General features: G+C 39.3%; 1 protein-coding gene and 1 pseudogene across 1 annotated transcript; one reads left to right on the top strand and one right to left on the bottom strand.

The window, feature by feature from the left end:
• The first annotated feature begins 1,127 nt into the window (after positions 1-1,127).
• LOC132154345 (proteoglycan 4-like) lies at positions 1,128-5,834 on the top strand (annotated as a pseudogene).
• Positions 5,835-5,876: 42 nt separating this feature from the next.
• On the bottom strand, positions 5,877-27,223 carry LOC132155059 (nucleoprotein TPR-like). The gene is made up of 51 exons (XM_059563832.1): positions 27,014-27,223; positions 26,409-26,513; positions 26,266-26,321; positions 26,074-26,170; positions 25,167-25,270; positions 24,881-25,045; positions 24,692-24,784; positions 24,519-24,599; positions 24,346-24,433; positions 23,722-23,862; positions 23,483-23,577; positions 23,198-23,395; positions 22,994-23,101; positions 22,200-22,420; positions 21,918-22,078; positions 21,699-21,826; positions 21,391-21,539; positions 20,251-20,413; positions 20,037-20,171; positions 19,811-19,951; positions 19,544-19,715; positions 19,291-19,457; positions 19,047-19,199; positions 18,844-18,960; positions 18,536-18,739; positions 17,946-18,136; positions 17,693-17,840; positions 17,247-17,384; positions 16,335-16,466; positions 16,049-16,179; positions 15,735-15,945; positions 15,487-15,633; positions 14,365-14,563; positions 12,958-13,154; positions 12,648-12,721; positions 12,328-12,518; positions 11,993-12,241; positions 10,609-10,757; positions 10,171-10,251; positions 9,911-10,096; positions 9,705-9,839; positions 9,406-9,496; positions 8,559-8,752; positions 8,369-8,440; positions 8,177-8,268; positions 8,000-8,109; positions 7,424-7,522; positions 7,175-7,334; positions 6,990-7,099; positions 6,445-6,534; positions 5,877-6,128 (listed from the first exon to the last, which is right to left on the bottom strand). Exons 1-51 carry the CDS (start codon positions 27,162-27,164, stop codon positions 6,070-6,072), a joined length of 7,029 nt encoding a protein of 2,342 aa, XP_059419815.1. The 5' UTR covers positions 27,165-27,223; the 3' UTR covers positions 5,877-6,069.

The raw sequence follows: 27,223 nt of genomic DNA, 5'->3' as shown, positions 1-27,223 counted from the left end.
TTGAGTTTTGAAGCGCATTTCCAAACCAGAAGACAGAAATAATCACTGCAGTGTGTTTGGAGGTGTGGTACACTGCTTTAACATTTGAAAGACATTACTTCAGAACAAAAACCACTTCCCATTAAGAGGATGTTTTCTCTCTCGCTTTCTTCACAGCGCGTGATCAATTTATTGTGACAGGAACTGAGAGAAAAGCCAAAACATTTATTACATATAGATTTTTTTAATGACTGCATTGTTGGATTTGGTTTGATTTTGGGTATTAGGAGATCATTATTCCAACGTCCTTCTCAGTTCAGCTTATGAATCAGCGTTGGCAGCTATTTGAGACACATGCATAATAACCAACCACCCAAACAATCACAAAACACTCAAATGACCATGACCTCCTACATGAAACCAACTCTTGGTTCAAATCAAGTGACTCAAGACTACAAGAGAAATCTGTGGGGCCTTTTGTCAATAGTACGTAGTTTAATTTTCGTGACCACATTAGAAAAGTCAAACACCATCTGTGTCAACTAAATCAAGTTTGGGAATAGTTCAGGACCTCTGCAGTGACATGTCTTGGTTTCTCTGAATTTGATTAAAGAGCTTCATTTTGACCCATAAGCTGACCGCATTATGAGCTTTCATGCACTGTAACCCAGTATCAGAAGCACTGGACACTGAAATTTTAATAGCCATAATAATATTTAAAAAATAATAATAAATTCATCCCATTTGTGGAACATTGAAATCCATGGATATTTTAAAGAGGTCAATGACTCTTCTGTGGACACATTGCTGACAGTGTGTATGTGTGTGTGTGTGTGTGGGGGGGGGGGGGGAGTTAGTCTTTACATCATCATGCTTTAATTGGGCTGTGGTGTTTAATTAAAGTTTCTGGCCAACAGGAGAAATCCAGCTGCCATACAGTATAAAAGAGTCAAAGCGCACAAGGACAGAACAAGGTGAGCTCAGAAAGACGCTTCCCTTTGGTAAGTCCTTCTCTGCATGCAGACGACTTTCATAATGAATGGCTTCTTTTTGAAACAACAAACTTCAGTGTTTTGTGATCATATCATGTATTTTTGAGACAAACAGGTGTTTTTGAATCAGTGTGATCTGTTCTGTTGAGGGTTATCATGGCTGGATCGGCTCTGGTTTCGTTTCTCCTGGCAATAGCCTGTGTTCTCCTGCCACTGTGTGCTGCTCGAGGTGAGTCGGATCATTTCTGGATCTGTCCATCTTGGTCCTGGTGAGGTCTGATGGACTCAGCCTGTGTTGTTGTGTGCAGGCAGTTGTGTGGGCAGATGTGGCGAGCAATTCGCCCGCGGGCAGATCTGTAACTACAACTGTTTTGTCCATGGAGAGTGCTGCAAGGATTTTGAGGATGCTTGCACTGCTGGTAAGACCATACCATCTCCCAGTCTACCAGTTTTTGAAATTTGAATAATAATTAATCAAGATTATGATTTTATGTAGTGACTCAGATAAGTACTTTATTTTAGAATGCTGGATAATTGTTAATGCATGTACTCCACTACCTGGCCCAATTCATTTCTTTTTTCATTTAAATTATTATTTTTTTATTACTATAACAATTGTATATAATATTTTTATATAATTATAATAGATATATTATTAAATATAGTATATAATATATAATTATATAATTATTTTTACTTTAATATATTTATTTTAATAACTCAATTAGGGCCAAAACTATTTTATTTTATTTATTTATTTGTGTATTTGGGGGGGGGGGGACATTTTCCTCAGAAGCCTTATACTCATTAATGATATTTCAACGTGATTTTTCTTTCTTTCTTTTTTTTTTAATCCGAAGAGGTTTGGTCATGTTCCTAATTTAGAAGCCTTAGAAATGAATGTATCAAATACGAAACAGTCGGTTGTGTAGTGTTAAGATGTTGTGTGTAATTGGCAGGTGACTCCTGTAGAGGTCGCTGTGGAGAGGCGTTCCGACAGTGTGAGTGCGATTCAGACTGCGCGCGCCACAACTCCTGCTGCCCTGACTACAGCGAGCAGTGCTGTATGACACAACACTCTTTTTGGCTTTTTTTATTTTATATATATATATAATATGTTTATATATATATATATTAAAGACCCAGGGACCCCCAGTATAAAACTCTACTTAAAATTACTTCACTATATAGGCTACTAATTAATTAAGATCATTGACAAATGTCAGTTGTACCCTAATTTTTATTTATCTTCGAAGTTATCTTCGCTTCCTGTTTTACTTTATTCTCGTCTTCATCAGATGCTCTCTCCCAGTTGAAACTAAACAAACCAACAGGTATAATTTTAATATATTTATTTTAATCTTTTTTTTTTTTTTGCGTGATTGTGACCCTTTTAGCAAGTTGAGGAGCCCCTATAGTGCTGATTGGCTGTAGATGCTGTAGAGGTTATTTTAGGATAAGATCATTCACTCAAGTTGCAACATGTTAGAAATAAAGACCAAACTGTCCCTCCCAAAACTAAAACACCCAACACCAAAGAAGTCTGATCTGAAGCCCCTCGGAGCAGCTAAGAAGCATTCTGACAGGTACATGTGATATTAAAGACAAACTGTATTTTACAGACTACTGAAGAGGATCACTAGCACAAAGGTTGGAGCAGAAAATAAAACGGAGCATGAATTGTGTAATTAAGTCAGACATCCGCTGGTGATCCAGTCTGACTGGAACCCCTGTAGCTCTCACTTTGTATCAACTTCTGATTAGAGAATGAAAAAGTGTATTTTTATTTGCTGTTTTTCAGATTATACTGAGGAGTGTGTGGCAGCATGTCTCACAGCACAGCAAAGCCCAGATCTCATGAGAGATGGTAAGTTTTGTGTCTTCATTATATAAACAGTTAAATAGTAATATTGTGAAATACTATTACTTTTTTAAAATAACTGTTTTCGGTATCAAATTTTTTTTTACCGTAATTTATTATTTTTATCAATGTTGAAAACTGGTGCTCTTTGATATTTTTGTAGAAACTTTTTGTAGATCTTACTGATTCCACACTTTTGAATGATAATGTATATGGATTTTTATTTTATTTTTTTCAGTCACCAGACTGAATAACTTTATGACTCCATCTAATGCTGCATCACTTCCTGCTGGTGGCCCTCTGTCCCAGGACATCAGCCTCTTCGCTCCTCGGACACCCTCTGACATACCTGGTAACAGCTTTATGAGTTTGCTTAAAAATAATTAACCTATTAAAACTAAAATTGGTTTGACTTATTCTAGGAAAGATGCAACTAATTCAAATCTACAGACATTACCATGTGAGCTGATGATCAAAATATTAACCAAACTACATATTGCATTGGTTCCAATCCTTCTGGGTTCCTACTGCCGGAATCTGGTCCGGATCCTGCAGCTGGACCACTACATGCAGCGGGACCTTCCTCTGGGAACCCTCTACCCATCCCAGTGCAGGTGTCCCTCTCCATCAGTGGACAAGGTGATGGGCCGTCCAGTGGACCTGCCTCTGCTGCAGGTAAACCCAGCACTCTTGCAGACATCGCCCAGGCCAGCAGCCCTGCAGCTCCAGGTATCACATCCTTGTAATTACCACCTATGTATGGAAAATATTCGAAACTAGTTGTATTCTGTAATTCAAATCTATTTAACCACATAAAACACAATAGAAAATACTGTGTCAGTCTTTCATGTTATATACATCTGTTCAATCGATTCATTAAAATACCCCACTGGTCAAAGGTTTGGAATTTGCTTGGGGAAAAATACAGGAAAAACAGCAATACTGTGAAATATTAATACAATATTCTTCCTGTGATGGCAAAGCCTCATCTTCAAGAGTCATTACTCCAGTCATCAGTGTCATGTGATGCTTCAGAAATCATTTTAATATGCTGATTTGGTGCTTAATTATTAAAAATGGTTCTTATTATTATCAGTCTTATTAATATCAATAAAAAAATTATCACTTCTTGAGAGCTTTGTGGAAACCATGATGTTGATTAAGCAGCAAAAACTGTTTTCAACATAATAATAATGATAATAATAATCAGATGTTTCTTGAGCAGCAAAGCAACATATTAGATATTAGATCATGTGACACAGAAGACTGGAGGAATGATGCTGAAAATTCAGCTTTGATCACAGGAATAAATTACTGTTTACATTTCATTTAAATAGCAAAGTTTTTTTAAATTGTAATATTTTACTGTTTTTTAACCAAATAAATGCAACCTTGGTGAGCACAGGTGACTACTTTCCAAAACATTACAATCTTGAATATTTTAAACTTTTGAGCAAAAGTGTAAATTAAATCTGAATATATTTGAACCATTCATTTCTGTTTTTTAGGATGCAAACTCGAACCCTGATCTCTGCAGTGGCCTTGTCATTGATGGTACCACCACAGAGGTACAACTTCTTTATGTACTGTTACGTACTGTTGTGGGTTGTGCGATTTGTTATGATAACACTAATTAAGAAAAGTGCTATCCATCTCAGGTCACTTCTTTTGGCTGCTGAACCCCAAGACTAGAAGAGCCGGTCCTGCTGGTAGAATCACTGAAGAACTGGGCATCCCGTCTCCCATCGACACGGCCTTCACACGCTGCAACTGTGAGAGCAAGACCTACATCATCAAGGTACTGAAGGACATGGAAAACCATCACTGTGTTTGCAACACTTGAAAATCCACTGAACTGTAAATATTCTCTCACTAAGGGTGAAAACTATTGGGAGTTTGGAGAATGGTGTTGTGGAGCCTGGATATCCCAGATCTGTGGCCCAGGACTTTAGTGAGCTCACCGGTGAGATCACTGCTGCTCTTCCAGTGCCAGCTACCAGAAAGAGGCTGGAGTCGGTGTACTTCTTCAAGAAAGGTATTAACTAATTCAGTGTCTGGTTAGAATAATTAGAAATGACCCAAATGAGAAAAGTAATCCTAATTTATGTTTTCTAATTAGGAGGCACAGTTCAGAAATTATCTTTTCCTTCTGGAAGTGTGCCAGCTTGCCGTGGAAAGAGATCCAAAAATTCAGACAAAATTCCAAAACAAGCTGGTAATCTTAATGATTTTTGTTAAAAATGGCCTTGCAATACACTGAAAATAATATATAAAATGTAATTATAGCAACTAAACGGTTAAGTATTATTTGTGATAATGGCATTTATTGATTTAAATTTGCTTTTATTTTCAGTTTGCGTTCATATTTTCAGTTTACATTTAATATATTTTTTAAATATTTATTTAGCTTCAACTTAACTTTTATTGCAATTTTAGTCATTTGCATTTTATTCCATTTAATTACCAAAGCAACATTTTCATCTAATATTTATATTTTATTTCAAATAATGGAAAGATTTTAGTAGTATTCATTTTAGATAACGTCAAGGCTGCAGCAGAAAAATTCTAATCTGTTGTTCTAATCTGCCAGAGATGCAGTTGTCAGGGGAGATCAACATCAAGCTCAAAATGAAGGGCTTCCCGACCCCCGTGACATCAGCCTTGTCCATGCCTAACCCCAGGAAGACTGGTGGTTTCGATGACTTTGTTCTCTCTTGGCGTAAGTGACAACATTTAGTCTTGCAACACAAGTATTTCCACTGTAATTAAATGTGAAGACCGTTTGTGAGAGGATTTGAGTGTGAAATGTGTAACTGATCGAGTCTCATCTTGGTTTCTTTGAAGCAGTACGGTACATTTAAAGTGATGCATTTAATAACACTATCTGTGATTTACAGCTAAAGTCCTAAACCTCAAGGTTAGCGGTGATCTGCCCACTTTGACGGCCCGTCAGCCATTCCTCCCAGCAGAATGACATCAGCAAGTGGCTCAACTGCGCCTGAAAGACCAGCATGAAACAAACAGCACTAACAACTACATGGCGGGAGAGATTCTCCATTTATTAGCAAAAACCATTGAACATAGCGTCAGTATAATTACTCACAAAATATAAAATAAGTCTAACCAATGTTTTAAAACACACTGAAAGAAAATATTAAAGTAAAACTGCAGTAGGCTGATTCTGGGTACTCTGAATCCGTGTTTCTGCTGTGCAGACGCTGTGAAAGGCGAGTGGATTTAGAAGGGGGTGCCTCTGTTGAGTCCTCGACCCCGACTTCCACGAGGAAAACCACCGCCTGCAAGAAAAAAAAAGAATTGAGATACAGACCCAGACAAACCAAATCTAATTACATTGAAGATCTTTGTAGACATCCAAAGCTATTCAAACGTCAGTTACCACAGAAGAAACTATACCAAATTATACAAATCAAGCACAAAACTGACAAATGAAAAGCTTCGGTATGCATTTCACGTAATCTTTGCTTCATTAAAAAAAAGAGAGAAAAGTTTTAAAAACCAGTCTGTGTTGCTTTTTGTGAGAAATGTGACTGATGATATACTGGGAGTTTATGTATGAGTAAGAGGATGGATGTAAAAGCATGGGCTCTTGACCTCTCCTGATGATCTGGTTCCTGCGCGGCAGCTGGTGCTGAGGAAGGAGCCGGCTCGCAGGTTTGGCCTGACCACTACTGGTGCTGGGATCTAAAAGAGGAAGAGAAATGGGGTGATAAACGGGGTCAAATACTTACGGGTAGAAAGAAAAAGAATAGAAAAGAAGTTGGTGATTCACCGAGTTGGAAAAAGGATCACCCCCCATACTCTATAAACCTTCAAAAACTGGTACAAACCCTGATGTAGGGTATTTGGCACAGAAATACTGTCATACGTCCAACTCAAGTTTAGAAATTTTGGCCATGTTTATAATAATAAATCCAACTCTTTAACAGTGTAAATAAATCAGAATGTTTCAATTAGACCTCCCCTTTATAACGCACAACAACTTTATAACCCAACAAAATAAGAACATTTATTTAAATTTAGACTCAATTAGATCAGATTTAATTTGACATTATAATAGAGAAATTTAAAGATCCAGAAGTAGTAAAAAAACAAACAAACAAAAAAACAAAGCAGCAAGTCTGTGAAATGGTGTGTACCTGCGGAACTGGACGTGGGCTCTTGACTAGTGGAGGGCATGCTTGCATCATCGGTCGGCTGTGCAGATTCCAGCTCTGACTGGCCCTCGAGACATGCCTCACTACTCACCCTTCACACAGATAACACGATTACTACAGCTCCCCTGAAAAAACTGAGCCACTCTGAAGTGAAGCATGAAACTCACCCTTCACTCTCAGCCTCCCCCACAAAAACGTCATCTCCATCGTCCCCTGGGACAGCTTCTCCTGGTGCGCTCAGACTGGTGGTGGACGTGCTGACCATGGGAACCGACTGAGAGGCCGTCTCCGACACATCAGAGGGGTGAATCTCTGTGAATACGGTCACTGTCAAGACGAATGAAAGGAAGAGAGCAGTTAGGTTTGACTAAAACATCAGCCAAACAAATCTGACATGACTTCCACCAGCTGCTCACCTGGAGCAGCCACTTGTAGAGGGGTGGTGGGGACACTCCTGCCTCCAGACTCTTCTTCATGAGCAGGCAGGAAGAGAGGACTTTCATACATGCCCAACCCTGAAGAAAGACAGGAGGAATGCCAGGGATTACGCAATGTTCACAGTAATTATAATATTAACTAGAATTACTACAATTATTCATTTTCAGCTAATAAAAAAAAATTTAAAATCTATTTTCAAGTTCGAAACTCTGAATATTATAAAAAAAAGTTACAATTTAAAATAACAGTTTTGTGTTTTAATATTTCACAATATTTTTACTATTTTTCTTTTTTTATATATCAAATAAATGCATCCTTGGTGAATACAAGAGACTTTCTACAAAATATAAAAAAATAAAAATATGCAAAAATGTTACAGACCACAAACTTTTGAACAGTAGTGTACAACTAAATGATAAAATGATTAAGTAATGAATACTGTAAAAACGTTGTTCAGTGTTGCTATAGAAACTTTCACAAAGCACATGAATGGCTTAAAACCAGAAACTCTAGGTTATCCTCATGTAGTCGAGGTCATTCGGAAACAATGTCACCTCCAAGTGTGGCCAGATGGCTCAGGTCAGAATGAGAGGAGCTGGCCTGGGGCATCATATCCTCAGGAGGGCCGAAACGGAAGCGAGGAACTCCAGCTACCTGAGGGGAACTGAGATCGAGATGTTTAATGATGTATCCTTCATGCTATAAATGAATTAAAAGCTGCTGTGACTCACTGAATGGCCTCTGCAAAGCCATCTGTACGGTGTGGCACCACAAGGGTGGGAGTGCTAGGAACCATTCTGTCATCATCGTCAAAGAAATGTTGCTGAAAGAACCAAAACACTTTGTCAGAAATTATGAAGCACTCAAGACACAGGATGTTTATATTGGTTACACACACACACACACACACAGAGTTAACTCACCATGCTTCCGATTCCAGGCGTGAGCTGGGGTGCACGACCCATCGAGGGCCGTCTGCTCTGTCCAGACTGTCTCTGTCCAAAAGAATAGTAGAGTCATCAAAATTATGTGATATAAAAAGTATTTAATTGATGCAGTGTCCAGGGAAACAAGCTTGAGCTGCTTTCAAAGTATGGGACATGGGCTATATACCTGCATGATGGGGGGTCCAAGTTCAGGGACGGGGTGGATGTTGAGGCGAGGGGGTGGGGTGTGATGTGGTCTCCGGGGTGGTTGGGGAAGCCGTGGGCCCAGGCAGGATGTGGTGGTGGTGGTGATGGGGACTGGCTGGTGATCTCTCACAGGCTCAGCAGGGAACGACTCAAGGGTGCTAACACTAGCTTCACCTGTGAACACACATAAGAGTTACTCTGATTCAATATTCATAGATTTGTCACTTACTCCTAAACGCACCATATTGCACACTTTCATAGTCTAGACTTCATTGTACATTTTCCATGACGGTCTCAGTGGACTGAACATGCAGGGAAACTGTGTTAAAGCATACATTAACATTCAAACATTTAGGGTCAATAAGATTTTATTTTAATTTTTATAAGTGCATTTATAAAGGAATTTATAGTTTTAATCAGTAAGGACATATTAAACTGATTTAAAAAAAAGTGACAGTAAAGACATTTATAAATTTCAATGTCCTTCTTTCTTTTTGTAATATCTGAACCATTTATTCATCAAAGAATCACAGTATAACAGTTTCCACAAAAAATATATGTTTTTTTTTTTATCACAATAATAATAAAAAAAATCTGTATATTTGAATGATTTATTCATGGGACACTGAAGACAGGAGTAATATATTAAAATAAAAATACTTTTTTAACTGTATTTTTGAGCCAATAAATGCAGCATTCCTGAGCATAAGAAAATTCTTTCAAAAACATGTTTTTTAAGAAGTCACAGCGGACCAGACTTTCGAATGGCAGTGTATCAAAGCATCAGCATGAAATACAAATGTACAGTAGTGTGTGTTTTTTTGTACCACTGCTCTGAGAGTCCGCTTGCTTCTGGATTGAATCGGATGCCTCTTGACTCTCTTCGTTGTCAATGTCTGGATCAGCTGCCCCATCACCCTGCCAACACAACAAAATCACATCACAACAACCAGCCAAAAGTAGGCACAATCATTTCACAGAAACTTACCATAAAAATATATAAAAAGCCCTCAAAAGTTAAGATGCAATCACACTAACTGTTGGAACAACTTGTTTTCTAGCAGCCAACTGGCTTTCATTACAACAGAAGCTTTACCCATCGGAGGGTTAGAAAAGTCGGGGTCACCTCTGCCTCATCCCCCTCGTAGGCATCATTGGCATCCGCACTCCCACTGCCTTCATTACTCTCGTCTGCTGCTTCTGCCATCCCTCCATCACCATCTTCATCTTCATCATCTTCTGCATCATCATCGTCTTCATACTGCAGAATAAAGGGAGGTTAATAAACGCTGCTAATGACACAGTTTCTGCTTCTCTGAGAAACACACGGACCTCTCCAGGCTCCCCCTGCTCCTCCTCTTCCTCCTCAGTGCCGCTATCAGTCTCTATGATGATGACGTCATGCTTGTACTCCTCGATTGAGTCCTGTCCGCTGATCTGAGACTCACTCACCTGATCCATCGGGACAGACTGAGACAAAGATTCTTCGTCTCCCTCACCTAACACGGGATATGCTTCCTGTGAGAGATGAACAGACAGTCAGTGCGCTGGCTGTTCATTGTTGGGATGAGCGGTTGAGGTTAAACTGTTACCTCACTGGCATCAGGAGGCTGCTGGCTCTCTCCTGGAGCTTCACCCATAGCATCATTACTCTCCTCAGTGCCTGAAGCATCCTATAAAAAGAGGATTGCAGGATGATATAGAATCAAAAGTGTCTATTTTTAATTGCCAAAGTTATAGCCACAGTGAGTGTTTTCAGCAACACAAGTGCAGCATCTACAACAAAGAAATTATATTTTACATGTACTGAGAGCTTGTAAAGACTGGGTAATTAAATAGAAAGATGTGGTGTCTGTTTGTATCAGAATGACTTCACTGGCTTCAAGCAAAAGCATATATGCAGTGCGATCAGTGTATATTATAATCTCTTTCACAAAATAAGTTGCCAGTATAAATCAAACTAATTTCTCAACTAATAACACGAGCCACTCCCACAAGATGACAGTTGCTCATGTACGTACACTGCTCACCTCCAGGCCTATTCTTCTTATGATACGGAGCTTTTTTGTGATGGGTTGGTGGGTGGAGTCGTCCTGTGTGGTGTCAGTCACCTCGGTGGAGCTCTCCTGCTCTTCCTCTCGCCCTCGCTTGGGCACAGATGAGCCTGCAGTTGCTGACACTGGCAGAAGAATGACATGTTAGTCAGAAACCTCATATTAATAAAGGTCAGTGAAAAAGTAAGGGGGAAAAAAACAGTTCATATTTATCAAATCTCATACCTACCATTTTTCTCCCAAATTATAAATAAAAGCCGATTTAGATCTATTTGGTTAGTTAACATTATCGCTGACCTAGGCCAAAAAGCAACTTCTTTAAAAAAAATAAAAAATTGTTCTATGGAATAAGATAAATCAATTAAAGACTAAAAACAGGTATGAACGTAAATAGTAGGGTTGCACGATTAATCAAAATTAATATATGGTTTATCAGAGTGAATCTTATTAAATTGTTTATCATAATAAAGTATGATAATAATGCAATACTAATTAACAGTCTAAGCACTCTATCACTGCTTAGAATACTATGAAATATGTTGCGTGCCTTATTCTGTGTAATAGTGCTGTCAAACGATTATTTGCGATTAATCACATCCAAAATAAAAGTTTTTGTTTAGATAATATATGTATGGGTACTGTGCATATTTATTATGTATATATAAATACACACATGCATGTACATATTTCAGAAAGAAATGTTTATATATTAAATATATTTATTTATAATATAAAGTATATGAATATAAATAGAACATAATATATTTTCAAAATGCATACTGTATGTGTGTATTATATATATACAGAGAACATACACAGAACACACACATTATGCAAACAAAAACCTATTTTGGATGCAATTGATCGCTTTACAGCACTACTGTGTAAGAAACCACATCATCTCAGAAAGATTTACTTCAAACACTCGACTGATGTTATGAAGTGAGTTTGGAGTAAAAACATGTCATTAATTTATTATTTGTTATTTTCATGTGCTTTCAGATGGAACAGCATTTACCAAAAAGTGCCGTAGCTAACTGACAAGCTACGCAAACAGCTTTCGATATCTTTGATTTCATTATCGCGATCATATATAGTCTGCGATTATGAACGTGATTTTGCGTAGCTTGTCAGTGAACTACAGCTCTGTGTAGTAAATGCTGCTCCATGTGAAAGCATGTGATGGAGATTTAATACTGATTACAGAAAAGGCTTTACTGAAAAGATGCACATGACATGTTTACTAGGGCTGCAGGATTAATTGAATGTGATATTCAATTAATCATGCAGCCCTAGTAAACAGTGTACATTTAGATCCTATGACTTCAAATGTTTACGACCTTTTCACTGTTCTTTGTACCTGAACCAAAGACAGCAGTGGAAGTGGATGGCCTCTCCATCTGTGAGCTATGTACTGCCTCCATAATGGTTGTTGCTGGCTCCGGACTGGTCTGCTGCTGAGTGGGCTGGACGAAGGCAGTGGCTTGGGTCTGCTGTAGGCTGAGGATTGGCTGTGTGGTCTGAATGTTAGGGCTGGTGGAACGCACTGAGCCGATGGTGCTGCCGAAGACAGTCACATGTTCCATTGGACTCTCTGTGGACTGGAGAGCTGATGGAAAAAAACAATGACAATTTACAACTTATGCACTAATACGGATATCCTGTCAGATGTCAAAGCCTGAACTCCACCCATACCTTCCTGCGTTTCCACCTGTGTTGTGGGCATGACTGTGGCTGTGGGCGTGGTCACAGGTCCGGGTGTTATCATTGGGCGGATGCTTGCCCTAGGGGTAGACTTACTCCCTGCAATTGGTGAAGGCTTGCTGGGAGCAGCAGCCACTGGTGTGGGCTTGATGTTAGCAGTGGGCGGCTCGGATGTACTGGCACTGTTAACAGATGGAAAAGAGAGAGACAATATTTAAAACCACTAGAAAAATAAAAGATGCAAAGTCTTACACATTCACAGAAAACAGATTGCTTCCGCATTGCAAAATTAGGTGGATATGAATCATTACCTTCCTCTGTCAGCAGCAGGTGTGGGTTTGAGAGTGATCTGGCGAGCATCTGATGACCTCTGTGCCTCCTGAACCTGGATCAGATCAAGTACTTTGATCTTTACCGAGGACAAATACTTAAACATTTACTTAAATACTTTCATTTAGTAAATAAAGAATAGGATTTCTCTTGTAAGATACATAAAACTCAATAGTAAAAACCCATCAATGCCAAAAAGAGTCACATAGTATTCATACATATGTTTCAACATACATAACACAGTATTTCTACATACGATGTTCCGAGAATAGTGCATTTGTGGTGCTGTACCTTGCTCTGGCCAGGCTCCTGAGCTTCATCTTTCTGATCTCCGTGTCTCTCCTGTTGCTCACGGAGTTCCCTCAGCTCTCTTTCCTGCCGGCTCAACCGGCCTTCATACTGGGACTTCAGCGCACTCATCCTCACCTCCAGCTCCTCTCTTTGCTGCTTTAGCTCCTCATTCTCTTTTGCCAGCTGCTCCTTTGCACCTAAAACACATTGGATGTAGGGATTTTAGGATGTAAGACAATTGGATGTAGGATGTAAATAAAGCTACTTGCTAGGGAGAGGGAAGGACATTTGCATCCTAAAGAGCACTGCTATGATTGGCTAAAAGATTTGTTTATTAAAATAACAGATGGACTGCTGTGAAGTACTCTGAAAATAACATGGGTCATTTTGGATTAAAAACAGTCTGGTACAGACAATCTTGAAAATTGACAATAAAAAGACAATACAATAGTGGTAAAAACACATTTACTCACACTTATGTGTTGTGACAATTACTGTTGGATCCACTCTAGTCAGACTCAGTGCTGCATTATCATTTATTTTAAGTTTCTCTGAAAAGTCTGCATCATACTGCCTTGTTTCAAAAATGAATCCATAGCAAAGTACATCAAACAAACAGTGTTTCACTGACACGATCTGGTGCTCCTTTACACTGGAAACATACGGCGCAACGTGAATTTAGACAACAGAACCCGTTTATAATCTGAAAATCTGCCTTAACACTGGATGCAGAATGGATTGACAGCAAATCCCAGACAGTAAACTAATGTCCTGCTCAATTTCTGACATATAGGCATTCGTGCAGCTTCTGACCTGAAAGAGAATTTCATTTGCGACATGATGCAGCAGGGCTGGCATTCGATCTAGATATGTTAGGATCACGAGGAAGGAAATTCAAAGACTGTTTTTCACAACTTACACTGCAGTGTCTTAAAATCTTGTAATGTCATCTGTATGGTTCTGTTAAATGGAGTAACCCTGTGTTTGCATCTCTCTAGTATTTCCTCTCCACCTACTACAAGTGTTTATCAGTGGGCGGGGCTAAAGAGGCAGTGATGTAGAAGCAGGCATAAATCTTCTCCTGCGGAGGCGGGGCTTAGCCACACTATTTCGTCATAAAGTGGCACAATCCAAAACAAGTTGTTTTCTGAGCTTGGTTTCAATAAAAGCTGCTTTAAACTAATGAGAAAGTTTTGAGTTTTTTAACTTACAGGATGTTTTTTATAGTTCACTGACCTGTTAAAAAGATGTCAAAGATCAAGGGAAATTTGTTTCTCAGTTCATGACCCCTTTAAATCATTAACTTGTAAAAAATGGTCATGATTATCTGGTTGGACTAAACTGCTTTTGACCATAGGAATATCAAAAAGTTTAAAGTGTGCTTGTCATGTGTTTTGGTTTACTAACTGTTGAGCTGGTTGATCTTCTGCTTGGCACCCATGAAGGCTTTCTTGGTCTTCTCCTCTTTATCAGCTATCTGCTGTCGGAGCTGCTCCTCCAGGTTACTCTTCTCTTGAAGCTCTGCTCTCAGACGGCTGAGCTCCGGATGCACCTGTGCCAGCTGCTCCTGCAGGCTCTTCACCTCAGCTTCACGTTCTTGCACCGTCTGTACACACAAACATCACCACATGTGTTTTGAATGCACTGCTGACAGTCTCACTGAGTTTGTTCACTTCATCACTTTTATGAAGTCAACAAACACTTCATAAGCAACAAGAGTACCCGAAAAAAGAAAAACTCTTTAAACTTTCAAAAAATAAAAAATAAAAGCCCACTAAACCCCACAAAACATTCATCTCACTCCATCAAACTAACGTCACACTTCACTGTCTCAAAAGTTAATGAACATATAACACTCCATTACTATCTCACTTCCTGGATTAAACACTTTTATTAGTTATATAACGTGAACCAAACAAGAGAAGCCCACAATGGCGATGTTTGGGATTGTGAGCTTTGTTCTTTTACAGCACAAGACTGGACATCCCAGTGCTCTAAAGGGTTATACAACTGTGGATCTGTAAAAGCATTCATTTTGAGCAACTTTATTAACTGTTTTGATTTGTTTAAAAAGAATTCAGTCACTCAAAAATGAAATCTCTAATTAGCCTTTTATTCACATATAAGCAATGATCAACATACATAGACAGGCTACATCAAATATGTTACAGAGAAGCTCAAACCAATGAGGTTTGTTCTTGTGTGTCTTGTTGTTCGAGTCTATTCAAGCTTCCGCATGAACAACTGAGGTTTGTTCACGGTTGATCTTATGGGTTTACAATGCATTTCAGACATAATGAGGTCAACACATTCGGTAAAAGGCTAATGTTCTACTAACATTCTACTAACTTGTGTTCATGAACTTGTTCAGCATGAATATATGGCTATTCCTGCTTGATCCAATAGAGGGCTTCACATTTTTAGCCTCTCTAGATACCAATGCAGAAAAGAAGCATCTCGCATAATAGTTTATCCAACCTATGTGTAGACTTGTTTGTCAGAGAAGCACAATAAGTCTTAAATGAGTACCTTCTGTATGCCGTCAAGCTGAGTTTCCAGTTCTGAGGTTCTGTTCTGTGTCTGACTCAGTGAGCTCTTCAGGTTTTGAATCTCCTGCACTGAGGCCTGACGGTCTTCATGCTCCTGTGCTGGCTTAGACGCAGCCTCTGCCACCATCTATCAGAGAGATGTGACAGACTCCGATTAATTCAGGACATTTTCATTGCTTCAATTAGTAAAAATGAAAAAAAGAACAACCACCATAAATTGTGATGTACCTTATCATGCTGTTCTTTGAGCTCTTCATACTGGGTTTTGTACCGACGGCCGATCTTCTTGACCTGCGTGATGGTTTTGAGTTTCTCCTGGATATCCATGTTCTTTGCCTCCAGCTCCTTCTTCAGATTGTCTCTTTCAGTGGTGACCTTCCCAAGGCTATCCTGCAGGTTCTGCACCTGGCTCTGAGCTGTTGTGATTGAAGCTTGGCTCCTGTTTGGCAGGCAGGGAATGAAGATTGCGGTGTTAAAACTAACAACAACAACAAAAATTCTTACATTTTAAAATGTTAAATGATTTAAACAAGCACACTGACCTGGCCACCTCATTCTTGAGTTTCCCCGTCTCCTCTATGAGCTGCTGGATGCGTTTGAGATGGGTCTCCCTTTCAGAATTAAGCCTTTTACTTTCCTCCTGATCACTGTCCTTCTGCTGACTAAGCAGTTGCTGCACAACCAATTAAATTACAGAGTTAGATACTGAAAACCACACTACCAGTCAAGTTTGACTGAATTAAACGGACCAAACATACTGGTGTTGTTTAATATAAGATTCTACATGTTACATTCAAGGTACAGAAATCCATGCGTGAACAGTGAGACCTGTGTTCGAGTCTTCAAGCGCTTGACGTCCTCCTCCAGGAGTCTCTTCTCAGCCTGTAGCATGCCACTCTTCTCACTCAGCTCAGCATTGGAGTCCTGCAGGGGCTTGATGTCTGCCTCCAGCTTACGCATCTACAACATCATATGACAATCAATGTCATACATATGTGACCTTGCACCAAAAAACCAGTCATATGGGTATATTTATATATATGGGTATATGATAGTTAAGCAAATATACAATATATTATACACAAATATGAACAGATATATCTGCAATAACACATAAATGGACTTCTACATTAAAGCTTACTTATAGGGGAGTAATGTTTCATGAATAATTGACTTGTTTTAGAACAAATATAAGACACTCAAACTTTTTGACTTAAAGCCCTCCTGTTGTCCAACACAATATCTGAAAGACTACCCTTCATGTATTATATATAAATATTTTCAAGATTTTTACTGTAATGACAACTATGCTTTTCAGACAATCTAGGAGTCCTGATATATTAATCATTTTCTGATTCCATAATTAAGTACTGAATGTTCTTCAATAAAGCCCATTGTTATTGAGCAGGCAAAAGAAATATAGTTCCTGTTTATATATTGATTCTTTGTGTTTTTAAATTAGAATTAGATTAATTTAAATACTTTTAAGACTCCTGTGGTCTCCTTGGATGATTGTTGAGGCCCTCTAGTGGGCCCCGGTGCACTGGTTGAGTCATGTTGCAAAGCCTCTAATTACTATAAACAATTACCTTGTTTCTTAAAATGACATTATATCTAAATTGTAAAGAAGGTGCCTGTAAGAGAGACTGACTCTTGGCCTCTGAAGATCTCTTAAACTAATCAATAAGACAGTAAATGGTCCTAAGAAGTGATGCACACAATGTGCTCTTAAAGTCTTGCCTTTGCTTGAGTCTGTTGTAGTTCATGCTCCAGTCTGTTCTTCTCATTCTTCAGCATCTTGTTGGTCTCAGTCAGAGCACTCATACTCTCCATCCGCTTCATTATGTCTTCCTGCTGTGTCAAGGTCTTTGTTGCTACCTGCAGATAGAGATGTTAACTGACTGAAAAATATGTTTGTTTGTTTTTTTTTTTTTAAATCAGATCAAGTTAGGTGACGTGTTTAACATCTTTGATGTGAAACGTTGTCTCTTATCCAACCTAAAAATGCAGCAGCAACAAAAACCTACAAATAAATAAATATAAAAACAAAATAAAAACCTAATAAATAAATATATTTATATATAAAGACTGTTGGAAAAAAAGTTTCTGGCGGAGCTCTCAGTTAGTCCAACCAATAGCAAATGTGGAGAAAGTTTGGGAAAACTGTTTGAAACAACTTTTAGGACCTGTAGCTTTTCCCTCTCCACATTCAGGCTATCCTGCAGTTCCTTTAGCTCTCCCTCCAGGTACTCCATGCGCTGTTTATATCGCAGGGTCTCCACTTCCGCCACTTCTCGCCGGGTCTCAGCTATCTCCTTCTCCCGCCGTACAAACCTGTTGGGAAAGAAAGGCCACATGAGTATTACCCCAATCATTAAAATCATTAAAATGCCCCAAGGCATTTTAATTGAGAGGGTTGCGCTTGATGAAGGGGTTTACCTGAGAATGTCCAGGATCTGTTCATGAGATTTGCCCTCCTCGTTCAGAGAGATGTTCAGACTGCTCTCTCTAGCGGTCTGCTGCTGGGTGGAGGCAATTATCTTGCTGCTCAGGTCTTCCATCTGATCATGAAGCATGGTGTTCTGCTTCTGCAGCTCCTCGGCTCTCTTCTGTTCTTTAGAAAGTTCCTCCTGAAAAGAAACAATATAGAAGTTGTCAACCAAGCAAGAGCTCTACAAAGGCTGTTATGCTAAAGGGATAGTCCACACAAAACTGAAAAACGGTGTCATCATTTACTGAATTCGTTCTAAACTTGGAATGGAAGACAAAATAAGATATTTTGAAAAGATTTTGAGAACTAAACCGCCTCGGTTCCAATTTACTTCCATGGTCTGGACAAAAAAATTTAAGTAAAAAACTGATACGTACCAAAACCGATTGGTTATAACCATTCCTCAAAATATCTTTTGTGTTCAGAAATGCACACAGGTATTTCATTTATGATGATCTCCAAGGCTCTCTAACATTTTTATGCATAAGCCAGTTCCTTTTACTAAATTCTTCTACCTTTGCCAACCAGTTGATTTTACCTTCAGTCTCTTTTCTTTTTGATCCCAGTCCACACGGCCCTGACGCAGCTCAGATGCAGCTTTCTGAGCCTTCTCCTCAAGCTGCTTCAAGGTCTGCACTGACTGCTGTCCCTGTTTCTTGGCGGCCTGTAGGGCTTCCACATCTGCAGCATGCAGCATGAGCTCTCGCTCATATTTATTCTGAGCCTCTGCAGCCAGTTTAGCCTGGAGCCCAAAATAAGACACGGGAGATTAAACATCGAAGAAAATCAGTGGGTAGTTGTGTGAAAAAACAATTCGCTGTTTTTATCCAGCAGTGTCACACTCGCCTGTAGTTTGCTGTCCTGAGTGGCTCTCTGTTCCTGGGCCACTGCTTCCACAGCTCTCTGGAGGGCATCCTGCAGCTCTGTCTGCATGTCTGTCATGCTCCTTTTCAGTTCCTTCACCTAAACAATTGGTTTCAATCCTCAGAACTTTCCTATTCAGATAAACTCCAAAAACAATGGACGTGTCATCCGTGTACGTTCCATACCCGTTCTTCAATGCTCTCCACAGCTTTCCTCTTCTCCTCCTGCAGCTCTAGCTTTTCCTTTTCTGCTTCCACCAGCCGGGCTTCCAGCTGCTGGTTCAACTCTCGTGCTGTCTTCAGCTGGCTGTCAGTGGAGGTCCGTGCCTGCTCACCCAACTATAAATGAAACATTGGGCAAATTTGTTTGTACTGTGGCCACTTAGGACTTGCAGTAAAAACAATTGGACAGGATGAAGCAGATTAATACCTGCTTCTCTTTGTTTACAGATTCCTCTAAGCTGAGCACCAAGGATCTGTACTGCTCTAGGTTGGTGTTGGTATTCTTCAAACGCTCCTTCAGGTCAGAGTTCTGTTCTTCGGCCTGCTGTAGACATGCACGGAGCTCATCCACCTCTTGTTGAGGAACACCAGGAGCTGAAATTGCACATAACATGACCTTGAGTTACAAAGCACTGGAAAATATGACACTCACAATTTCATTTTCCAACTTCGATGTTTACCTCTGGGTAACGTCCTCACAGGCTGCTTAGGAGCTGTGCTCTGGTTCTCGTTGTTGTTCAGTTGCTGCCTCATGGAGGTGACCTGCTGTTCAGCAGTTCTTAGCAGCTCTTTAGTCTTCTGATGTAGTGCTGTCTGTGTCTCCAACTGCTTCTTAGCTTCCAGAAGCTGAGTCTAGTCAACAGAAATGAAGGAAATTAGTCTTTCAGGTGTAGACAGTTTCACCAAGTAGTTGACATTTGAAAGTCACCCCTAATATTAAAGCTTACATCTTGGTGGCGTTCCAGTGCGTGTCTCTGTTCCACCTCCTGTTCCAGCTTCTTCTTAAGCTGGACGATCTCTTTCTCCAGACGTTGAATCTGGTTATTGTAGCGCTGCTTGGTATCCGTCTCAGAGCGTTCCATGGTAAGCTGTGACACAATGAGGAAGTTAATAGAAAAAAAAAGCAAAGAGTTATTTATAAAAAGTTGGTAGTGATAGGTAGACAAACTGTACCTGAATGGATTTGAGGTTGGTAAGCAGGAGGTTCTGGCCCCGCTGCTCGGTCAGGATGGACTCTTTCTCCTGGGCCAGTCTGTTCTCCACCTGCTTCAGAATGTCTTTTTCCTTCCGGATGTTCTCAACACGCAACTGGCAGAAAAAAAATTAATCTGAATAGTAGCGATCTAGTTTGCTAAAAGTTTATTCAGTGCATTGAACTTTCGCTCACCTCAGCCATGACTAGTTTCTCATTGGCCTCCCTTAGATCTTGAGTCATTGTGTGAATGATTTGTTCATGTCTCTGATGAGTGGCAGTCATCTTTTGATTCCTCTCACGTAGGGCTTCAATCTCTCGTCTAAAGCCATTCACATTGTCCTGAAGCATCTCATACCTGCCAGGGGCCAATTCAGTACTATTTAATCCTTTACAAATGTAAGTTGGAATCTGAAATGAAATAACTATTCAAAATGTTCAATTTTGTCAATTTGATTTGTATTTTGAAATACAGCAATACGAAATACCTCCATTGTGTTTTATGGTTTTATATAGTTCATAATATATAGTTACAAAGCTATGTATTCATAAAGTTTTTGCACCAAAAAAGGTCCAATACCTCCAAAAATGACAATTTCCCATCCTCATTGTCACTCTTTGTGAAAAACAGTCAAATTCAAGGGACGCTACGCCTTACAGAAATGGAACTAAACACCTACTGCCTACTGTGTGTTTTGATGCTTAAGATGGGACGTGCTGTGATAGAGCGTATATGTTTGAGCCCAACGGGAAAAACATGAGTTATATAGAACACACCTCCTTGATTACTTTCGATGATAATGCATGTTGAGGGGCATGACGAAGAGAATCATCACAAGTCTCTGGATTTCAAACAGGCATTTCAGAGGGGTGGAAAAAGAATAATTCATTCATGAATTGGGGAGCTAGTTTTGTGTTCTGAAACATACCGTCTGTTTTCATTGTAAGCTTTTTTTTATATATCAAGAACAATTTGATTCACCTATTTAATATTTATACAATTTATATACAGTTTAATTGCCCAATGATATAACTGCAAGAGAAAATACTGAAACATATTTTCCTCCCATCACGTATTTACTCCCTTTCCAGGTTCAGTATTACACATCATTTTCTTTCAGAACACAGTATTTGGTATGCAGCGGATGGGGAACGCGATGCCAGCTCAACATCGTGATGTCTATCAGCCATCAGCATCGTCTATCCGCCCAACCTATACATGTAGCTATGGCTTTACCTTGTTTTGCTCAGGTTAGAGTGAGGTAAAAACATTCAAATCCAACTTAAAATGTATAATGCCAGCAAAGAGAGTTCTTTCAGGAAAGTTGTGCTTACCGTTTGAAGGCAAACTCCAGCTGAGAGGAGAGTTTAGCCTTTTGTGAGAGCAGGTCAGACACTTGACCATGAAGCCTCTCAATCTGTTCGTTCAGAAGCTTGTCGTTTTCTGCCTTCTCCTTTTTATATGTTGTAAAGGCATCATTAAGCTATGAAGAGAAAACGTTCAGTTTAATGCTTAATACAGAATGTCCAAATGAGATTTGTGTTTGAGTCCTTTTTAGGGACTACTTTACCCAATAATGAAAATTTTAATAATTTATTCAAATTTATGTAATTCCAAACCTCTATAAGTCAATATGTCTAACCTGTTTAAGTGCTGCTTTGGCCTGAGTTGCCTGGACAGATTCTGCAGCTGCAGCCCTCAGGGGTGTAGATCTGGTAGCCATGGGTCCTGACCTGCTGGCAGCGGTGGCTTGAGATCCAGCGTCTGGACCTGAACACAACCACGGGTTACACAGAAGTGAACACTTTGGGTTAAAAGGTAAAAAAAAAAAAAAAAAAATTAATTAAGAGTTAATTTTCACCCTGTGGTGGAAGCTCGACTCCCGCTGTCTGCAACAGGATACGGTACATGTCTCGTTGCCGGGTGGCAGAGTCAGCCAGCTGCTTCTGGTGGTTATGCTGCTCCTTTATCTGCTCCAGCTCCTTCTGAAACTTTTCTAGATTCTGTTCCAACTCGGTTTGCCTGAGAGAACGTGTTTTTTTTTTTACTGATTTCCATGGTGTTACTGCAGAATAGCAGGGCTATGTATGTGTTGGAAGATCTTTTCTAAGATGAACACTAATGTAAGGTAGATGGTCAGTACCTGGCAGTCTTCGCCTGGTTCTGGTCTCTCTCCCTCTGCTCCTCCAGATCTCTGATCTGGGCCAGCATGTTCTGGTTCTGCTGCTGGAGCTCTTGGATGCTGCGGAAAGCCGCCTGGCGTGAGCCCTGGACCTCAGAGCTGCTGCTCACAGCCGAGCTCACATCCTCACGCACCACCTGATTACCACATGCTTCCTCCACCTCCACCAGCAGCACACGTACCTGAATCATGGAAAGAAACAGAAAAATTGTGGAATGTAGATTGCTATTAGAATTATTATGCCGTCTGGGGCTGAGACTAGGTGTTTATAGGGGTGTGCGATACTGACAACATAAAAAAAAAGATTCGAAGACACAAAATGTTTTTTGTGTGTTCTTGTGTTGCAGCTTTGTTGGACATACTTTTTGTTTGAGAAATAGACCAGAAAAGGATAATACTGACAACACTGTGACTGAAAAGTAACTCACAATAATAATTTATAGGTTTTATACAACAGTTCAATAAACATCACATTTCTAATCGTGCTGATATTTGGGAAAACAGCACACTTGCTTGTGTGATATTACTGACTAAATCATATAGAAATAGAGACAAATTCATACAGGGGCATTTCTGCCCCACTTTATTTCCTTTTAGGATCACTATAACTGCGTTCTACTAGGCTATATCGCATAGAGACAATGTGCACCGTTAAGGCACCACAATTTCAATATTATCGTAAACTATACATATTCAACACCCCTAGGTATTACATCTCAATGTTTACTGTAACAGACAGACAGTGTGTGGCTTACCTGTTCAGACATGTCTGCTAACTGTCTCTCTGATCTCTGTTTATCTCTCTCTAGACCTAAAGATCTCTTATTGGCTTCATCTGTCTCCTTCTGGAGTCGATGGACCTCCTGATATGCAAGAGAAAAGACACAGATTAATGTGATAATGGTCGAATTACCATCGTGTTTTTTCTGTGCAAACCTTCATAGCAAATATGTGCTAACCTTCATAGCTTGCTCCAGTTTGGCACATAGGCTGGTCATGGACTTTTGCATGTTTTCATATTCTTCCCTCTGACGTTTCAGGATGGGAGCTTTGTTCTCCACCTCCAGAACTATCTCATCCAGAACCTTGTGCACACGCTTGCTCTCCAGCTTCTCAAGATGCAGCTGGTCTTGCGCCTCAACGAAGGCATTATACAGCTGAGAGCGAATATAGAAAAGTTACTCAGAAAGATACACACAGTGTCACAAAATTCTGAATAAGTTTGTGATAAACATCTGTTATACCTCCATTAGCTTCATGCCGGGCTTAACAATCTTGGCCACTGCAGCTGCAGTCGGGGAGAGGTTTGTCAGCTCCTCTTCTGTGAGAGCTGGAACGCCTGTTGAAGTACACAAATACAGAATGAAGTCTTGCACAATTACATGATTTTACCTAAAATCTTCCCATAAAAAGTTAAATGTAATTACACTGAATAAATTCTTAAACCTAAAACATAGACCGGTTTTGTTTTTCTGCTCATTACCTCTCCTTTTAAAGTCTGCAAGTCGCGTGTTGGCATTTTCCAGCTCTTTCTCCAGATGCCTGACCTTCTCGTGTAGATCAGACTCCGCTTTCTCCCTCACGCTCTGCAGCTCTGACAGCTTCTTCTCTGTGCCTTTATTGGCTGTAGATGAAAGAAGCAGAATGTCTGCTTAGCACCACATAGCATCTAAACTCGGCACAACATTCAATGTGAAGCAATGAGCGAAAATTAGCAAATAAACCCAAAACAAGAAAATAGATGGTCAGAGACGCATGCTACAATACTACAACATCTGCAGTTTATAATATGTATACTGTGCGCAAATTTTGTGAATGCAATATACTACACACAGTATTCGAAGTATTATATAACACAGTGCAATGCGCTCAACCTCCTTTTTCCATTGTAAAGGTTGAAACAGAAATATTTGCTACAATCTTAGCATCTCATCTTATTTTTTTATATGAAAAAAAAGAGGAAATTAAGTGAAAATTTGTGCAAAAATATATAACTTTATATAAAATACCAAATAGATAGATAATGCCATTCTCCAATGTCTGAGACACAGAAATGAACAAAATAAATAAATATATGAATTAACTGAAGAATATTTCATTTTCACACCTTCCATCGCCTCCTTCAACAGTTTGTTGAGCTCTTCTACAGCTCTGTTGAGTTCAGCGTTCTTAACTTCAGAGTCTGCTGCTGCATTCTGAGAACACACAAAAGGATTCAGATATTAAATATATCATACAATAACACTGGAGCCTGCACAACAAATATCAACATTAACTGACCTTGTACAAATTACAGAGTTTGAGGTTAGCATTCAGCTCATTGCGATACTTTTCCTCCATGGAGGCCCGCTGGTCTTTAGCCTGAAAATAGACAACAAACAATGCAACCATTATTTAATTTCCATTTCATGTGAAATGGTAAACTACGTTAGAACAAGAAGGTAATCGTGAACCTCTTTGAGTTTGTTCATGAGATCCTCAGTACTCTTCTGCATGTTGTCATTGTTTTTCTTGAGCGTGTTCACTTGGTCCTGAAGTCTCGTCACCTGATTATAACATACAGTCCATATGATTGTTGCAGATAAGTGATCTAATAAGAATATAGCTCAACTGATAAATAAGGTTTCAAAAGTGCCTCACACCTCTTCCTTCTTGCTCTCTAAAGAGCACTTGAGCTCCAGGATCTCTTTGCCCTTGTCTCTGGATAATGTGTACAGCTCATCTGTCTTACTCTTCAGCTCTGCATTCAGCCATGTGTTCTGGTTCTGAAGGAGCTCCTTTTCTTGTTCCATTCGCTTCTCACGAAACTGATGAGAAAAGACTACAGTAAACCTTTTAAAAAAATCAACTTCAAGTATGGACTCAATGATCAGATTAATGATTTCATTGTAGAGACAGAATGTCAGATAAATGAGAGTCACTGTTCACCTGAATGGAAACCTCAGAAGACTGAAGTTCATCCAGTTTAAGCTGGAGCTCCATCTTGATTGTGTTGGTCTCCACAAGTTTGTCGTTGAGACGTTTAAGATCCTCTGTATAATAACGTTAAGACACATTATAGCTGTTCTGGATGTCAAAAGCATTGGTTTAGGGTTACTTTAGGACTAAGTACCAACTCAACTTCACACGTGCGCAATCAGTGTTTCTGTTTACTTGATAAAAACCAAAAAACATTTACAATACTTAATGGCTACATTCCACTGTTTTTAATTTGACTTGCTAGCATTTAAACTACCGCTTAAAGATTAATTAAAATGTTCAAAGGTCATGATAAACTTTCCATTTCAAATAAAGGCTGTTCTTCTGAACTTTCCACAAAACATATTAAGCAGCACAACTGTTTTCAAAACTGAAAAAATGTTTCTTGATCAGCAAATCAGCAGATTAGAATGATTTCAAGGAAGATGTATGGACAATGAAGACTGGACTAATGGCTACTTAAAATTCAACTTTGCATCATAGGAATAAATTACATTTTAAACTAGTTTCAAAATGGTTTGTTCTTAATATCAATATTGGTAAGAATTAAAGACTAATTTCAAAATCATAAAACAAATCTTAATGACCCCAAACACTACTGAACGGTAATGTAAATTAATATTAACTTTTTAAATAAAGAACAGAGCTCAAAAGCAAAATAGTTTTTGCTATGGTATTGAGAATTGTGAAATTTCACATGTATTTGCATTTTGGTACAATGTTAATAGCAACTAAAAGGTGCTCAAATGTTGTTCGATTAAGTAATCTAAACAATCCAGTTTGGTTAATGCCATTAAACTCCAAAGTCGATGACAACCTTGATCACTAATGTATATAACAGTGTCATAACTCGTACCGCTGAGGTTTTCCACTTCTTGAGATCTCTTCTCAAGCAACCGTGAGAGCTCTCTGTTTTCTGCCTCAATTTCATATTTGGCTCTTGGAGGCTTACTCTGAAATGCAAAAACATTGAGATATTTGCATCATCTTTAACTGCTCAAATATGAAGGTCCATATGAAGCATGACAGGTGAGAGACTCGTTGTTACCGCTTGTGTTGTCCCCTGCTCTTCCTCTATATCTTTTAGCTTCTTAAGTTCCTCCACTTTAAGAAAGATCAAACACATGATGTTATACAGCAACACTGAATCAACACAATCCACATATTAAAAACATAATGCACAGTACTTACCGAGGCGGCCGTTCTCCTCCTTAATACTGTGATACTCTTTACTTTGGGACAAGAACTGCTCCTGACTCTCGGCTAGCTTCTTCTCAAGACTAAAGTACTGTTGTTCTGTTCATTAAAAAAATATGCAACATGTTTTTACTGGGACAATTCATACTGACATGATCAAGAGTGCTGATTTAGAGAGAAAGGACAGTTAAAAATTTATTCATTATGATTAAGGTTATTAAGAAAGGCTTTAGATGCTCATATAGCATTCTAGTTATTTCATCATCTAGAGAGATGATCAATAACGCACATAAAGTTCCTGGGGGGGGGGGGGGGGGGCAGACAAACATGGTCCACACGTTTCTTTTTTTGTTGTTGGTTTTTTTTTTTGGTGTGCCACTACATCTTAATATTTAATTTTGCAGTAAACACAACTCGGTAGCTCATTTGTGCAGAACAAGCCATTCAAGAATAATGAAGCAGACAACCGGTTCCTCAAAGTCTTGGATCAGTACAAATGCATGTATGATGCCTAAACATGCTGTCTAGTTAGGCAGCACACTAGTGTTTAAGGCACACAGCTGTTGAATGACTCTGGCCCGCCTGCTACTGTTACTCACCGCAGTCTGCTTTATATCGCTCGTGCTGGGATTTCAGTGAGTCTATTTCCGTCTGCTGCTCTGACAGAACTTTCTCGAGCTTGTTCTGAATCGCTTTCGGCAGTTTGTTTATCTCGGTTCTCTCCAGCGCTTGCTGAAGAAGTGCCGCCATCTCTCCGACGCAGCTAAAGTTAGCATTAGCGGTTAGCTGCCCTTACGTCGTAAACTCAA

This window comes from Carassius carassius, chromosome 12 (assembly GCF_963082965.1).
Source record: "Carassius carassius chromosome 12, fCarCar2.1, whole genome shotgun sequence".
In the NCBI taxonomy this organism is placed as follows: Eukaryota; Metazoa; Chordata; class Actinopteri; order Cypriniformes; family Cyprinidae; genus Carassius; species Carassius carassius.
This window is presented reverse-complemented; position numbering and strand designations above follow the sequence as displayed.